Source organism: Syngnathus leptorhynchus, chromosome 2 (genome assembly GCF_054491065.1).
Source record: "Syngnathus leptorhynchus isolate UIUO chromosome 2, UIUO_Slep, whole genome shotgun sequence".
NCBI lineage: Eukaryota > Metazoa > Chordata > Actinopteri > Syngnathiformes > Syngnathidae > Syngnathus > Syngnathus leptorhynchus.
Genome location: NC_141196.1, coordinates 14,343,806 through 14,360,024, shown reverse-complemented (window position 1 = coordinate 14,360,024; position 16,219 = coordinate 14,343,806). Strand labels below are relative to the sequence as shown.

The window sequence follows — 16,219 nt, the reverse complement described above, 5'->3', positions numbered from 1 at the left end:
CAGTGGAATTCATGCAAATTTGTTCTTGTGAAGCAGTGGTTTGTATCATACTGAGAGGTGTTTCTAATATGCTTTGAGCTACATAAGAGACAGACATTTTGTGTCATTCTCTATCAAATTTTATTGGTACATAAATTGTGCAATATATTCATATCCAGAATATTTCCATCTGAAAACATATGCAAAATCAATCATTTCAAAGGCCACCAAAATTCATTTGTATTATTCATTCACACCCACGCTGACTCAGTTGTATTCGCTTAACAATCCTTTACATTGTGCATACTATATGTAATGGGCTGGCTGCAGCATTTTCATTTTTGTAATCCGGCAGGCTAGTCAAGTGCAGAACATAACCACTCCCAAGAACTAAAATTCATAAAGCTCTATATTGAGTTTAAGGCATGGTCCAATTACAAACATTTGTCATTAATAACCAAACCACCAACATGGAAGTTCAATTTGTTCAAACAATGGAAGATAACTGTGGGATCTGCAGTGGCAGAGGCACTAGGAGGTGTTCCCGACTTGTCAAATTGGTAGCCAAAATCCACAAAAGCCTCCAAACAGATCTTATCTGACCTGTGAATACTTTACAGCGTGAGGACAGGTGAGAACCCTGAACAACATGGATAAATGGACAAAAAGGAGGACTCAAAAACATACTCAAACACTAAACATCTCTGTAGTGAATGGGGAATTTCAGGATTGGCAGCAGTATCTCGGAATGTATCATGTGGAGCCTACATTTACGCACAGTATCTTTAGCTATTAAGTACTATGTCCTCAACTTATAGTCACACCCAAAGATGTCAATCTAAAGGCTAAAAACTTTAGCTACCACCTTAACTGTAACAATGCCCATTTTCCTGGAAAGCTGGGTCAACATTATGGATGTGACTTTTTATCAGAGACTACAGTTATACTGTACGCGGCCACAACATCCAAATATTCGTTTAGCTAATAGGTGTACTTTCAGTGAAGATATAAGTATGCAACCAGAAAATTAGGCACACCATCGCAATCTAGTGACCGCTAATGCAAGACCTAGTAGGAGACAATGTAGTCATCTTAATTTTACTTTGAGTATTTTTGTATTTTATTTGATCAAGGTGATTAGCATGGGCTGTGCTTCTATCTGAACATAGTCAGCTTTCAGTTATTACATTGTATCAGTACAATATGACAATAAAGAAGGATGCTTGAAACTGAGCATTGTCTTTGTAATGTATGAAATGCTGATTTGGCTCTTGTACCGATTTCATTCGATTGTGTGGTGCAGGGCAGTAAAAAAAAAAAACAGTTCCCCGCTTCCTTAAGACGCATGTTAAGGTAATTAGTTACTTTTGATTGTCCATGGATTAATGGTTGTTTGTCCATGAGCCCTGAGACTGACTGATGATCAGTACAGGGAACACCCTGCCTCTTGCCCAAAGTCATCAAAGATAGGCTCAACTTACCCACAAATTTCAAGAGGACAAGTAGTAGCAGAGGTTTGCATGCCTAATGTTCTGAACAGTCTGAGCATACACTGGGAAAAGCTCCAAACACTTTTACAGGGTGTGTTGAAAAAACATTTCCAACATATTTTTTAACTATGGTTTGATCCAAACCTACATGGCAATGTTAAAATATATATATATATATATTTTGTTTGGGGGGGGGGGGGGTCTGCCAATAATGTTTGTACTGCCACTGAATGAGTAATGACGCCTGTTGTGCAACCTACTGCATAACTTCATGTTAGTTACTTTTCCAAAGACAAAAATTTGAATGGCTGGCAAACTGTATTGCTCTCTAAAGCCAATCTACTCTTCTCAACTCCATAAAAGAATAACAGGACAAGTACTATACAGCCACATGGCAGCCTCACTTTAAATTAAATAAATCGTTTACCAGCAGAAAGCCATACAGACAAGACTCTGCCTGCACAAAGATTTGTCAATTTCACTGAGTGCTGAAAAGGGAGGCACTATGACACTGAATTTTTTTTTTTTTTTTTTTAACAGTACCTAGAGCTCGAGAGTGGTTTGTTTATAGCTTCGAACTGCTTCGATTTTGAATATAGTCATAAGCCAGAGGCAGCGAGCATGTACAAGTGTGCTGAACATAGTAAAGGAAGCTGCGACCACAGGAAGCAAAGATTTCCATCTATCATCAGTTTTCTTCTATGAGGTTCAAGTCCAATTCTGTGCAGTCTCGTTCAAAAAGCAAATTGGCCTCAAGTGTCACAGTTCTTTTCATTGTATCGTCTTCATTCTCCTCTTCACTTTCACTCAGTGGTCTGATGCTGGCTCTACGCAGGAACTCCACAGGCGACGGAGCAGTATTCTGGTCCATTTGGGAGTGCACCATGGCCGTGCAAGCATTTGAACATGAAACTTGGGCCTCACCATTTCCAATCTGGAGAAAGGCAAAATTCCAAGAAATTCAATAGATTGTGTTCGACTTTAGATGTGAACTTTTTAGTCTGAATACTGCCAATTTGCTAAATCCAACAAACCACACCCAACTGTAATTAAAAATAAAACAATGGTAGATTGACTGCATTAGCATAATGAATAAGTCAAACCCGACTGTGCTTAACAACTTGCATTATCAGCTGCTTTGGTTAATTGCCTGCCATTATAAACATAACTGCGGTCTCTTTGTACCTCTTCTACTTTCTTATTAAATCTGACTAGTGTTAGTGAGCAACATTGTACACCCGAACCTCGATTTTACACCCTTCGATTCCACGCGGCTTTCTGTCTAACATGGTTTGGTCATGGACTCCAATTTTTTTTCGTCGTAAATACATTTTCAAGTAGTATTTTAAATGGACAATATAAGGACCGTACAGAGCTAACTGACAAGCGGGTAATCCTTAGCATTTCCGGGACCAGTTTAAAGGTGTTTGATAATAAAAGGTCGGGCTGTTTGATCTTTATGGCTACTTTATCACAGTGTCACGGAGAGCGTAATTGAGTCTGAAAGGGGGAAGTTCGCAGAAGCACCTCATCCACATAGATGTGGAGCAAACCTTCGGGTGTCCAACAATATGCCTGACCTAAATTAACGCAACAAAGTACCAAAGGTAACGAAGTTTTTTAATACAACACGCTTTCAGGGGTAATGAGATTCTCAAATTCTGGACCCCAAAGTTCACGTAAAAAAAAAATCAAGATTTTGATGTATTGTTCCACATATTATGCATGTAGGGAGCTGAGATTCTGGAGTCAATTACACGGCATTGTAAGGAGTGAATCAAGCTAACCTGTGTCATCTTGCTAAAGTCGAGGCCCGGCCTCGGGCCAGGCAGCACATCCGGGTCGTGGGGCCTCTTCAAGCCAGGTTTGCGCATGTCGCACGGCTGTGAGCGGCATCGCGGTAGCGCTCGATGCAGGTCGCGTCGAGAGGAGGATGGTGTACTGCAGGCTGAAGTAGGGGATGGCGACAAAGCTGAGCAATCCCTACCGGAGCAGCCATATGACAGAGCAGAGTTGTGGGCCAGCTGGGGGCACTGGGACAGCACTGACGTGTTCAGAACTTGCAAAGGTGACAGGGAGTACCGGCGGTGTAGCGCAGCGTGACACACAAGGGGCGTCGGTGACGAGGAGCAAGACGATGGGGTGGCGAATGACGAAGAGCAAGCTGTTTTGGGGGAGTCACATGGGTCCCACGGAAAGCTCCATGACAGCGGAGAGTCCGCGGATAATGCTAGGCTAAAGAAAGTCGGGCTTGTGGAAGAATGCAGAGAGGATGATTTATAGAAAGTCCTGGGGCCGCAAAGAGGAAACGAGCTGGCAACCGAGCTTAAATGAGAGGTTCCTGCACTTTGGGTAGCACGTTTTACTGGGGTCCAAACTTTGGATGCACAAGGATGCCACGTGGAGCGGCACTGAGACAGGTCCTCAGGAACAGAGAGGGAGCGGCAGTGACGCTTTGGAGGGGGTGGTGGCGGGGAGCACTGGAAACAGTCGGCTGTAATGGAAACCTCAGGTTCATGGTGAGCTTTTGCCACTTGGTGAGGCCACGTGGAATCCAGTCCACAGGTTGCAGGTTGGGCTTTGAATGATGGCTGTGTGGCAAAGCTGCTTTCTGGAAATGTCAAGGGATACCGTGACCCAGATTGTCACATGTTACAAATGCATCTCTTATTTCAGTGAACTTGCCTTGTATTGGCTTGCGTGCAGTCCAGGAGATAGTGGGGCTGGAGCCTAATGCAGGGAGGGTCTGAAAACATTAGACAAGTAATTCAAATCCCATCCCCCCAAAAAAAAAAAACAAGAGTGAAGCCACATTTGCACAAAGTAATACAGGTTTGTTTTTCCACCACGGGTGCGTCGGCAAGATGGCAAGAGCTGCTTCAGCTATATAGTATGACATCATACCATACCAAACAAACCACATGGAATTGTCCTGTAATTAATTATACAATGAACATAAACTTCAAAGAGTCCGATGTGCAGACTGGGCAATTGACTGCATTTCATTGAATGACTGCTACGTCATTTTAAAAACATTTGATGATGAGAATCTCCACCAACGTACTAAACTCTTATTTAAGTCTGTGTCATAACCAGCTAGCAGAGTACAACCATAATTGAGACTGAGTTAACGTGCCCGTGTTGGTTGCACTCAAAAGGTGCCATTTGACTCCAATTACTACAAGACACCATTAATTAAGATGAAAACATTCCTTATTATGCCCATCCCCAGACCACAACCAAAACAGGAAATACAGCTTCAAATCCTTTTCCACTTTTAATCTGCAACGTGATCTTGATTTTTCTCCCCAACCAATCAAGTTTTTCTTTCGACACAAAATAATCAATAAAAAAGGTGAGCGTTCTTTTGGCCAATCACTGGACAGCATTACGTCCTTGTGGACTACATGAGTAGCACAGGGGAGTGTTTCCAAAAATAGGTCAGTGATGGGCCATTATGATTTTCTAGAAATGTTGTGTTGATGCTCGCTGAGTTCAACAGAAATCGAGTGTTGTATTACCATATTTATCCGACCTTAAGTCATTGTTGATAATTATTGTGTAAATTCATGAACATGAGCCCATCTTCAAGCCATTCTTGAGGCTATTTTCTATATTGCATATCCCAATGAGGGTTGCGTGTGAGCTGGAACCTATCCCGCATGACAATGAAGCGAGAGGCAGGTTACACCCTGAACAATAATTACAGCTGATAAAAATAACAATGAAATGTAGTTTGAGCATATATATAGTGACTGATTTAGAAGTTTGTATCAAACAGGTAACCCGTCGCATTAATCGACACTGAAGTACATACTATAGCTCTGAAATTCAAAAAGGTTTGCTCCCCCTGGTCTAGAGCCATCCCCTCAAGCATACTGCAATGGTCCACCCCAAGAAAGTATGAATGTTCTAGTTTGCCATCATCAGGGATAACGTGTTTGTTTATCATTTCAATAAAAAGACTTCCATGCTTGGAGCCATGTGAGTAACTGCCAGCAGCCAGAATTACAAAATAAAATCACGCACTAGTTATCCAAATTTCCAGCAAGAATAGTGTCTCATAGGTAAATAAAGCAAAAACAAAAGTCAAATTCTGTTATGTGCAAATGTTTGACGTAGTTGGGTGGTATTTGTTTAGTTTAATGTACTAAACATATAAAATTATCTATACACGATATCCTCTGTGTTTTTTTTATTTTAACTTTAATGGTCATTAAATACTGAAAATCATAGTTAAATAATACCAAACTGAGCTAAACCGTACCACCGTGGAACCCAACTGAAGCAAATTACGTACCACATTCACATTGAAAGCCTTGTGATAAGGTTCTTCCAAACTTTGCTTTCGGAGCTGCTCCGTGATAAGTGTCACCATAATGGTAGCGCTGATCCAGGAACAGACACGCAGAGCCCTTTTCTCAAACACCTGGCATTATTTATGCCATGTGTTCGCCGCACCTCATTGGGTCAAACATGTTATTACCATCTTCATTTCACCTAAAGGGAGATGAGAAAAATTATTACAGGGGAGCATAAAACATCTGGAAAAAGCTATTTTAATTCAACAGCAGTTGAACATATCAAATATTCTAGTCTTGATATTGTCAAACGCTAGAAAAAAAACCCCCAAAAGAGTGAGTCTCTAAATGTATGTCTATTGCACTCATGAAAGCCAGGAGCAGAAGTTCACGTTCACAAAAGCAGAGAACACACATGGACACGAGGAGACCCAGAACAAAGAAACACTTCACATTCCATCATGGTCATTTAGTAAGTGAGCATTGCAATCCCTTATTAGTTGCACAAAAATCTACAGTCACAGCAAAGAGCATGCTGAACGAGTCCCAAGCTGGAAAGGTTGTGGGTGAAAAAGTGGGAGGCAACGTTAGTTGGGTCAGCCTAAACAGATAACAGCAGTTGTGACTTGTGGAGAAAACTGAAGGGGGAGGGAGAGACTAAAAAGGGAGAGAATGGGGGAAGTGTGAGGAAAATGAATGGGGATAGGAGCATGCCATAGAAGCTTTACAAGAGGTACAAAGGAAAGATGACAAAGTACTCAGCATTTATGATACCAAAGCAAATGCAAATTCCTTAAGATGTATTTATATCTTAAAAACAAGATAAACAGGTTCTTTTGTATATTAACATTAACCTATTAGATTGAATAATTACCCAATCGACAAACCTCACTTCAAAAACAAAAAAAAAGTTACTGTTACAATGAAAACAATAACAGGGATTAAAAGATAATATGGTAGTATATGGACACAACAGCATTTAGTAAATATGATACCAAAAGTGATTTAAACTGCATTTGTTCTAGAAAGAAAACATCATGTTCCAAGTCCAGGTTAAAACTGCTGACATAATGCAACGGGTACAATATCGTCTGACTCAATACTTGGTGTTGGCAGTCAGATGTGGCCTCGAGAGCCTTCCTCCTAAGGGCAAACGTGGTGCTCCACGTTTATATATATTTAAAAAAAAAAAAAAAAACTTAGCATGCAGACCAGATTCTCACAGATATGATCAGGCATCTCAACCACTATTCGAACGAGTTTTAGCCATAAATTGAAGTGCATCTCAAACAATGACACATCATGAATCTACAATTAATTGTTTTGAAAAAGGCAAATGACAACACGGGACAGTTCAAATGTATCTAACTTACAACATTTTGAGTAATCTTCTGCAACCATTTCCCTCCCAATAGACAATAAACACCCAATTAGTACATCCAAACCGTCAACTACAAGGCAAATTGTCACTGTCAAAACACGATTTACAATTTGTTTAAATTAGCCACACCGTGTCTGTGAAATAAAGTTAGCTCAGCAGCACGATGCAGCTTGTCTAACACAACTTAGCAGTCGCCTCTGCTAGCCAGCTAGTAGGGATAAGCGTCCCTTATCTATCGTCTAATCGGCTAATTATATGTCGACTAATCGCTTGACATTGTACACAATTGCTGCCCTTATTGTTGAGACAACATGGCGTGACGGAATAAGACCGTCCGAGCAGAAATGATCACATTGAGCTAGCTTTACGCAGCTTATTTGCAAGCTAGCGTGCTACAGCTGTCTTGATGTATTACCTTCGTTCAGTGGTTCCTTAGCAACCGAAGCTGCACACAGTGCACCGGATGAGAGGTGCTAGGCAGACTATTTATATAGCCTTTGGACGATACCATTCCGAGGGGGAAAAACTCTGCCTTCAATCTTACCAATAGAAGACACCACGAGCTCTACTTCCATTGTGAATTAGCTGGTGTGTAATAATTTCTTTGCTTTATTATTATTCGTAACCACAAAATCGACATTTACGCTCTACGTATGCAAAACCTAGATAGACTAATCCACAAAGGGCAACAGTCGAATACGAAGGCGGAAATGTCGTAACGATTTAGACAGACGGGAGTAATTTTACATATATTTGCAGCAAACAATCTAATCTAAGTCTGATGCATATGTTCCTGCACAGACATTTGGATTAGTAACACGTTTATAACGCAAGACGACTAACTGAGCTCGTGCCTGCGCTGTAGAACTCAAGAATTCGTATAAGAGAACCGTTTGAATTATTCTTTTTTAATAACCAGCGTTACAGTGTTGCAAACAACTCCAACCTAAAGATATGGCTTCAGAGCAACTCGGAAAAGAGGAAACCCTAACAATGAGGAGGCGATTGATCGGGTAACTATTCTTAAAAAACAACAACAACATGTAATTGAACTGCTTAGGTCTATTTTAAACTATATGCTAATTTGTCTCACATGCATCATGTGATAACTGTTACATATTATTGATTGCAGGCAATCGTGCAGACTTTTTTATTCAGATGACCCTGTCAAAATTGTAAGAGCAAGGGGGCAATATCTTTTTGATGAGAACGACAGGCGCTATTTGGACTGCATCAGCAATGTTCATCATGGTAAAGTATTTTATGGGGTACACAGTTTGTAATGTTTCTAAAACTGCATGCCACCCTAGTGCCACCTGGTGGTAAGAATGACTCAAACGGTTTTTGAACTGTAGTGGGCCATTGCCATCCCAGCGTTACAAAGGCTGCAGCAGAACAAATGGAACTTCTGAACACCAACACAAGATTTCTGCACGACAATTTAGTCCTGTATGCAGACCGCCTGGCTTCCACCTTGCCCGAGAGACTGTCAGTCTTCTATTTTGTTAACTCTGGGTAGGTAACACGATAGAAGAAGTGAGAAATATTCAGCTCTTGGGATAACTTGTGGAAGCAAACCGAAAAGCATTGGATTTTAATGGGCGAAGTTTTTGCACATCTTGCTATCCTCACAATAAGAGCTGAACAGCCAAATTAACATTTTCCACCAATGAGGACATATAATTCTGTGTCTTTCTGTCAGACAACTTAACATTGTTGGGCCTTGACTTGTTCTCAATCAACAGCGCTCGATTAGGAAGACTATTTAAATGCTCGCTCTAATTGAACCACCAAATTGATGGAATGATTCATGGATTAAAACTCCTGTTGTGATTTTTATCATTGAGAAAAAGCAAGCTGTGCTAAAAGTACTGAAAGATTTAACTGGTGCATGTGCATTTTAAAGTTTCGATTCCATCGTGACATATGACCCGTAAAACCCCAATATCAACTTTTGAAGTAGTGTAATTCTGTCAGTACCTAACAGTTCTTGAACATGTGTTCTTCTGACAGCTCCGAGGCCAACGATCTTGCGCTACGCTTGGCTCAGCAGTACACTCAACACGAAGACGTCATCGTGCTTGATCAGTGAGGATTCCCCCTACAACAAATCACATTCATTCACTTCACTGTGACTCATCAGTGTCAAATGTCCTTTTTTAGTGCATACCACGGTCATTTAGTGTCCCTCATCGACATCAGTCCGTACAAGTTCCGGAAATTGAATGGACAAAAAGAATGGGTTCATGTGGTGTGTAAATATGATCACCCAAATTGCTAAAACATGTTGTTAAATACTGTTATGTGTTTCACTGTGTCAGGCACCCTTACCAGACACCTACAGAGGCATCTACAAAGAGGATGAGCCAAATCCAGGTCAAGCTTATGCAAATACAGTCAATGACATAATAGAGGAGGTCCACAAGAAAGGTCGCAAGGTGATACAAGAAAATGAGTCAACAAAGGCATATCAAAATCATAATTCCCATTTCCTACAGATAGCTGCCTTCTTTGCCGAATCAATGCCAAGCGTGGGAGGACAAATCATTCTGCCGCAAGGATACTCGGCTCAAGTTGCAAAGTAAGTCTCGAAATGCTGATGGAGGTGATCAGAACAAGGCCGCAGTGCTTTGCTTGTTTTCCACAGGTATGTGCGCTCAGCGGGCGGCCTGTTTGTGTGTGACGAGGTGCAGACCGGCTTTGGACGCGTGGGAAGCCACTTTTGGGCTTTTCAGTTGCAAGGAGCAGATTTTTGCCCTGACATAGTGACTATGGGCAAACCAATGGGGAACGGGCATCCCATTGCATGCGTAGCAACTACGGTAGAGATAGCTAGAGCTTTCACTGCCAATGGAGTAGAGTACTTCAATACGGTAAGTTTTCGTTCACATTTTAGACAAATTGACACACTTCTAACTTTGCATACTTATTCTGTGGATTTCTTTACAAAGCAAAATCCTGTGCAGAATGATCAATTTCTTGCAGTTTGGAGGGAACCCGGTGTCTTGTGCAATTGGTTTGGCTGTCCTTGACGTGATAGAGAAAGAGGACTTGAGAGAAAACGCCAAAAGGGTCGGCGCTCGTCTAAAAGATTTGTTCGCCGAGCTGAAAAGTCGACATAAAATAATTGGAGACGTTAGGTAATAGTGCTATGTGGGATGTAAAATCTGCCCTCCCAAAAGTTTTTGTTTTGAGGAGTATAGATATAATTTTGGCCAAGCCACCTTTGTGCTTAGATAACGTCTCAATACAGGTACATAAAAAAATAAATAAAAAAAATGTCTCTCAATAATCAATTTTGCCATTTTACAGGGGCGTGGGACTTTTCATAGGAGTTGAGCTGGTAGAAGACAGAGGACTGAGAACACCTGCCACTAAAGCAGCAGCACAAGTGGTGAAAAGGTACACCAGTAACTACAATATAGAATACACCAAAACCACATCAGTTTCCATATTGCAGAAATTTATAATAATGGAAAAAAATGATTAGGCCACCTTAAAGGACTGCAAGTTTGTCGCTTCGGCCACAAAACAAGCAGGGTCGAAGCCTAAAGTCAAGACAATTTTGACTGCTTTATTTTTAAGGCTTGGTGCCACTTAAGGTGTAGAACGTGAAAATAGAATGCAAACACTTTTAGCAGTACAATCCCATAGTTATGACGTAATAATAATTTGTACTTTCAAGAAAACCCTAGAAAATGGATGTCATCGCTTTCAGTCTGGAGATATTTTTGTGAACATAACTTATCCAAACAAATACACCTTTAGTTGCTCTTGACATTTAAAAATAAACCGGGATGGGTGGGGTTCCCCCCCCCACGGCTGTAATTCTCTTTTCTCATTCAGGCTCAAAGTGGAGGATCGAATCTGTATCAGTACAGATGGACCCTGGGAAAATGTCTTGAAGTTTAAACCACCCATGTGCTTCAACATGGAAGATGCTGAGCTGGTGGTGCGCTGCATTGATCGCATCCTCACAGGTTCATGTCAAACGCAAGTATTGAACGGCACTTCAGTGAACTTTACCCCTCAAAACAATTTCTATACTTGTCATTCCCTAGATATGAAAGCCAATGTGAAGCTGGATAAGGAAGACATCTAGGTTTGTTGCTCCTGTAAAAAACGTTTTAATTTGATCAGACATTGTCAGATGGTCACATTCATTAGGTTCAGAGGTAGAGATGATCTATCATCTGACAGTAAAAGAAAGCAATCATTTCACACATTGCCATTGTCTGACGTTCTACAGGGTGGACAGTTCATTTCCATACAGTAGGAAAATGTATAATCTCTCTATACATCTATATACATTTACAGTTCAGATAACCTTATGTGTACAAACCATACATACAGAAGATGAACGTTTAGGTTTCAGATACCTCGAAGAACCATATTTATCTCAAGTGTACGATGTGTTATGTCTCAGTTATGTACCCTCAGTATACAAACCCTATGTATGGAAACTTATGGCCCACCCTGTATTTAGGAATTTCAAATCAGAGGCAACCAAGTGTGGTAACACTTGTTATATATGAAAATAAACAATCATTTTGTTCCTCTAGGGATTGTGCACCATTTTGCAAGACTAAAATGAGCAGATTCAATCCATACCTCAATCAGTTCCGCAATTACTGCCGTTTTGAGATGTAAACTGCAGTTATTTTTGACTCATTTTAAGTGGACAGTTGTGTTCAATTTTTAATAGGTTTGTAAATCTGGGTCAAAATCAAAAGACATTATTAAAGATTAGCACTTACCATACCACACTCACACTAATGTTTGTTCAAGTATCACAGTTCCACATCTAGTGGGTTGAATATTAACACTGCAGGTGGTGAAGCACGCTCGCTCCCGCAGCTTCCCAATGAGGCATCCGTCGCGATGATTACTCCGGCTACATCAAGCAAGCCATTTAACAGTACAAAACATTTAACATTAACTTTACAAATAATAACAAATAGATCCATTTGTAATATAAACCAAAAGTTTATTTCTACCAATTTGCCCAAGACACTAGAGGAATGAGTATCCAGTGAGAGAGAGAGGGGGTACCCTCTTACATTTAACAGGCTTGCATTGAGTTGTATTACACTAGTAAAGCCACCTAAAACTGCAGACACGATCGGGGAAGAATCTCCATAAAAGCAAAACAAAAATATAACAAAACAGAGAACATATGCTGGTTGTCTTTATCTACGAGGCCATCTGCAAACAATCATTTACCACGCTTACAAATAAACCCTTTTGAATAGTTTCAATCCCTTAAATTTGTCTCACCCCACATCCGAAGCCATGCAGCTTGCAAACCGACAGTCAGCACGGTAGTACATAAACCAAAGGTCTAGAAACACTGAAAGGGGGGGAGGAGGGGGGAAGCTAAATTGTTTTATTTGAGAGCTTTAAAAGCTCTTGCTCCTGTTTGTAAATCCGGTAGACATGTAAAAATACAACCATACAATAACATTAGATTCAAAAAGGTACCAAAAAGTACAGTAAAAATAACACTTCCATCGCTGGAAATGTAAATGGACACAAAACAATATAAAATAATAAGTGGAAAAGTGACATTTGCTTCCCCAATTCCTCACTTGATCTGTACAAATGGAGCATGAGTCCAAATTTCTGCCAACTCCAAAGGAAAAGCCAGAGCCCATGTTCGCTGTGGTCAGACCATGGATCTCTTTTCTTATTAACGTTAGACCTTAAGAGAAAAACACGTTGCTTAACGTTACTGAGAATAAACCAAACGTTACACAGAGACAGACAGGTGCATGAATGAGTCGAACGAAGTCAGTGGACAAAGACTTTCGAGGGTGAACAGAACCGGAAGCAATTACACCGACGTGAAACGTCCTATTTATTCTCAACCACCACCAGCTCAACCCTTATCGATCAAGTAGTGTTTGTAGGGATGCATCTTAAGATGATAGGTGGAATGGATCCAGACCCCATCAAACAGGCTACACTAGCCCCCACCAAAATGTTGGAATGGAATTTGAATTGATGGAGGTCTTTTGGGTGGAGGGGGATCAAGAAGGCACCAATGGTAAGAGGAGCTATATTCTCATACTACCACGGATGATGCAAAAATGCATACCTGCACTACGTGTGATCAGTATGGCTTGTAGCTACTCGGGTGGCCACGTCTTGGAGTTTTCCCATAGCTTGTATTGCCCTGGTCTGGAGGACAAGAGAAAAAGGGACTGAGTTCTGTACAACAAGGAGGACCAAAAAAATAAGCTTCTCCCATCCGCGCTTTCCCTCGGGGGCGCTTATCGCTTACTGTAGTCGTAGCCACCCCCATAGCCGTAATAACCAGCAGAGTAGTCATAGCCTCCATAGCCGCCATAGCCTCCATAGTTTTGCTGTCCGTAGCCTCCATAGTTCTGGTTGTAACCACCTTGGTTCCAATAGTTGTTATAACCACCTTGACTCCAATTTGGACCCTGACCTGGAAAAACAAGATGTAGCCATGGTTCCAACTCCTCTGGACACAAGCAAACGTCTCTTTCTTTTCAGAGAACTCACCTCCACGTCCCCCCCTGGCACGCGCACCGCCGTATCCACGAACGCCGTACTGCTGCTGCTGGTAGACCTCTTTGGGTTGAGCTATTTTAATTTCGCACTACAACACAACGCACGACATTGGTAAATCAGAGGCTAAACTATTACACTTGAAAGAAAAATATTAGCTTACCTTGCTCCCACCAACAGTGTGGTACTTTTTCTCCATGACCTTTTTGACATGAGCCTCATCTTGATAGGTGATAAAGACAAAACCCCTCCTCTTCTCACTCTTTGGATCTTGCGGAAGCTCAATCGTCTCAATCTATTGAAGGCAAAAACAATGACTTAAAACAAATTTCAATTGATGTTGTTCATGAGGCAGTACTCATCATACCTCTCCAAATGTTTTAAAGTAGTCCTCAATGACCTCCTTTGCCGTGTCTGGGTTAAGTCCCCCCACAAAAATTTTCTTGACTGGATCCTTCTTCATAGCCATAGCCTTTTTAGGGTCAATTTGTCGCCCGTCCAGCCTGTGTTCCTTCTGTTCAAGAACCTAAAATAACAAATGAGCGCATGTTAGCCGAATCAAGGATGCAAAGCAGACAAACTGCCTTGTGCTACCCCCACCTTGTCTACGCTGGCTGCATCTTTGAAAAGGATGAAACCAAATCCTCGTGACCGCCCTGTCTGTTGGTCAATTTTGATGGTGCAGTCTGATACTTCGCCAAACTTGGAGAAGTAATCCTTGAGATCCTTCTTGGTTGTGTCCCAGCTAAGGCCACCAACAAACATTTTTCTGAAAGCAAGAGGGGGCAAAAAAATATAGGTCATTTGATGCATTCGGCCCCACTGCGCTACTTCCACGGTGTGTGTGGCTTGGGGGGGATGGTAAGGGCATCTGGGGGGGTATCAATTTACATGCTGTACTCGAACACTCATTGACAGTGCATTCGGCATTCGATTTTAATTAGGTTTTCCTTAAAAAGATACAATTGCTAGGGGCTGTGTGCGACTGCAGTAACATTTCGGGATAGATTAGGCTCACTCGTTAACTGACGCCCATCCCCCACTTGCACGGCACATGGCGCCAACAAAGGCCGGTTGAACAAAAGAAACACAGCAACGTACCGAATTGCGGATAAACAATCAATTCGTATCAACATTTACATATCAACATTAACACTTACCCTGCATCTTCTTCTCCTTTACTCGCGTCTATTTGACCACCCTCCGTGCCGCCGTTCTGGTTGTCGTCGTCGGGCCCTTCTGCACCGCAGGCGCCCTCCCCGGCCTGGCCGGCTCCATTAAAGTCATCGACTTCGTGGCCGTTTTCTGATGTTTCCATGTACTGCTGCTCGGTTTCAGCCATGTTGTTTTAATACACCTTGACACAAGGCAAAATCGTTACGTTACTTCGAATGGGTTGCAACAATTTGGCGCTCGTCGTACTAGTAGCAGCAATTTGCTAATGCTTGCACACATTACCCACCATTTTGACCGGCACGGTTTTGACAATTTGACAGCAGATCGAACTGCAATTTGCTCACGATGCAAAATTATTACTCCGCGTGCCACATTTTTACAACACACATAGTCGAACGTCTGTTTCGTGCATGTAAAAACGTACGATTAAGCGTTAAATTCATATGAACAGTTACGTAATGCATAGGCCGCGGCAGCCAAATCGCAAGCCTAGCAAAAACAGTATTTTCGCGTCATTACTAAATTCACAAAACTCGTAAAACGAACTGCTTTCGAAAAATCTAAGTACTTACTTGCCGATTCGGTGTAAACGGACAACGTAAACTACGCAAATCCGCTTGCTAATCACAAAGCCAAAATGCTCTCTTCAAGATGGTTTCTCCCGCACGACGCCGACTCGTGGAGGTTGGTTTTTCTAGAACCGGTGATGGGGACAACGTCATTTCGATAGAGACGCAATCCGATTGGTCAATTATTGCTGCCAATCACTAGATTGACCAATTATAGCAGCCAAACGCAAGCCCGACCAATCATATACGCACCATCTTCCTTTCACCGCTATCGCCTCAATCTAAAGAACATACATTATTATTCATTCGATGAATGATTCACTCATGATTTAGCAATAATTGCATACGATTAATCTATTGCCAGCTCTTAAAATCCACCTTAAAATATAGAATATTATTTTCCCGTTTTTATTTATTTTTTATTTAATTCATAGAATACGCATTGGAAAGATTATATTGTACGTATTACTATACTTACCATGTTTAAAACTAAACATGACTATTAAGTGCGATGCTATATTTGTTATTTGTCATCATCCCGCCCACGAATGCGATGGCTGCTCCTCCTAGCAACAGGAAGTAAAAGCCGCGAGTGTTCTCATGTTATCTTTGAAATCTGTCGGCTAGCGAATACGCCGGCGACATTTTGAGTAACCGTCCACTCGGCCATATTAGGAGCGCTTTCGAGGCGTTTTATTTTTCGAACTTTCCTGTAAACTGGACGACACATGCTAATTTAAAATAAAGGCTTACATGAATCATGAACACCATACCTTCTTAAGTGCTCAA

The 16,219-nt window shown here is 41.4% G+C and overlaps 3 protein-coding genes across 5 annotated transcripts; 1 reads left to right on the top strand and 2 right to left on the bottom strand.

Annotated features, from left to right (window-relative positions):
- Nucleotides 1-85: 85 nt before the first annotated feature.
- On the bottom strand, nucleotides 86-10,038 carry LOC147060912 (protein FAM53C-like). Its single transcript, XM_085906234.1, is given in 5 exon segments — nucleotides 86-2,403; nucleotides 3,257-4,135; nucleotides 4,138-4,215; nucleotides 5,770-5,969; nucleotides 9,132-10,038. Coding segments are annotated over 4 exon segments (1,281 nt in total). The 5' UTR covers nucleotides 5,848-5,969; nucleotides 9,132-10,038; the 3' UTR covers nucleotides 86-2,157.
- On the top strand, nucleotides 7,675-12,480 carry phykpl (5-phosphohydroxy-L-lysine phospho-lyase). 3 transcript variants are annotated; one of them, XM_085906230.1, is made up of 12 exons: nucleotides 7,675-7,739; nucleotides 8,071-8,164; nucleotides 8,284-8,402; nucleotides 8,507-8,666; nucleotides 9,165-9,239; nucleotides 9,315-9,402; nucleotides 9,473-9,589; nucleotides 9,650-9,732; nucleotides 9,799-10,024; nucleotides 10,137-10,291; nucleotides 10,464-10,553; nucleotides 10,998-12,480. In XM_085906230.1, exons 2-12 carry the CDS (start codon nucleotides 8,106-8,108, stop codon nucleotides 11,251-11,253), a joined length of 1,428 nt encoding a protein of 475 aa, XP_085762356.1. In that variant the 5' UTR covers nucleotides 7,675-7,739; nucleotides 8,071-8,105; the 3' UTR covers nucleotides 11,254-12,480. The 3 variants fall into 3 exon arrangements, with proteins under 3 accessions (XP_085762356.1, XP_085762357.1, XP_085762358.1); XM_085906231.1 differs by lacking the exon at nucleotides 7,675-7,739 and having other exon boundaries at nucleotides 7,858-8,164; nucleotides 10,998-11,131; nucleotides 11,213-12,480; XM_085906232.1 differs by lacking the exons at nucleotides 7,675-7,739; nucleotides 8,071-8,164 and having other exon boundaries at nucleotides 8,295-8,419.
- Nucleotides 11,823-15,595, bottom strand: hnrnpaba (heterogeneous nuclear ribonucleoprotein A/Ba). The gene is made up of 9 exons (XM_085906235.1): nucleotides 15,434-15,595; nucleotides 14,846-15,042; nucleotides 14,286-14,454; nucleotides 14,053-14,211; nucleotides 13,849-13,980; nucleotides 13,680-13,776; nucleotides 13,435-13,602; nucleotides 13,249-13,331; nucleotides 11,823-12,852 (listed from the first exon to the last, which is right to left on the bottom strand). Exons 2-8 carry the CDS (start codon nucleotides 15,025-15,027, stop codon nucleotides 13,264-13,266), a joined length of 975 nt encoding a protein of 324 aa, XP_085762361.1. The 5' UTR covers nucleotides 15,028-15,042; nucleotides 15,434-15,595; the 3' UTR covers nucleotides 11,823-12,852; nucleotides 13,249-13,263.
- Nucleotides 15,596-16,219: the final 624 nt, after the last annotated feature.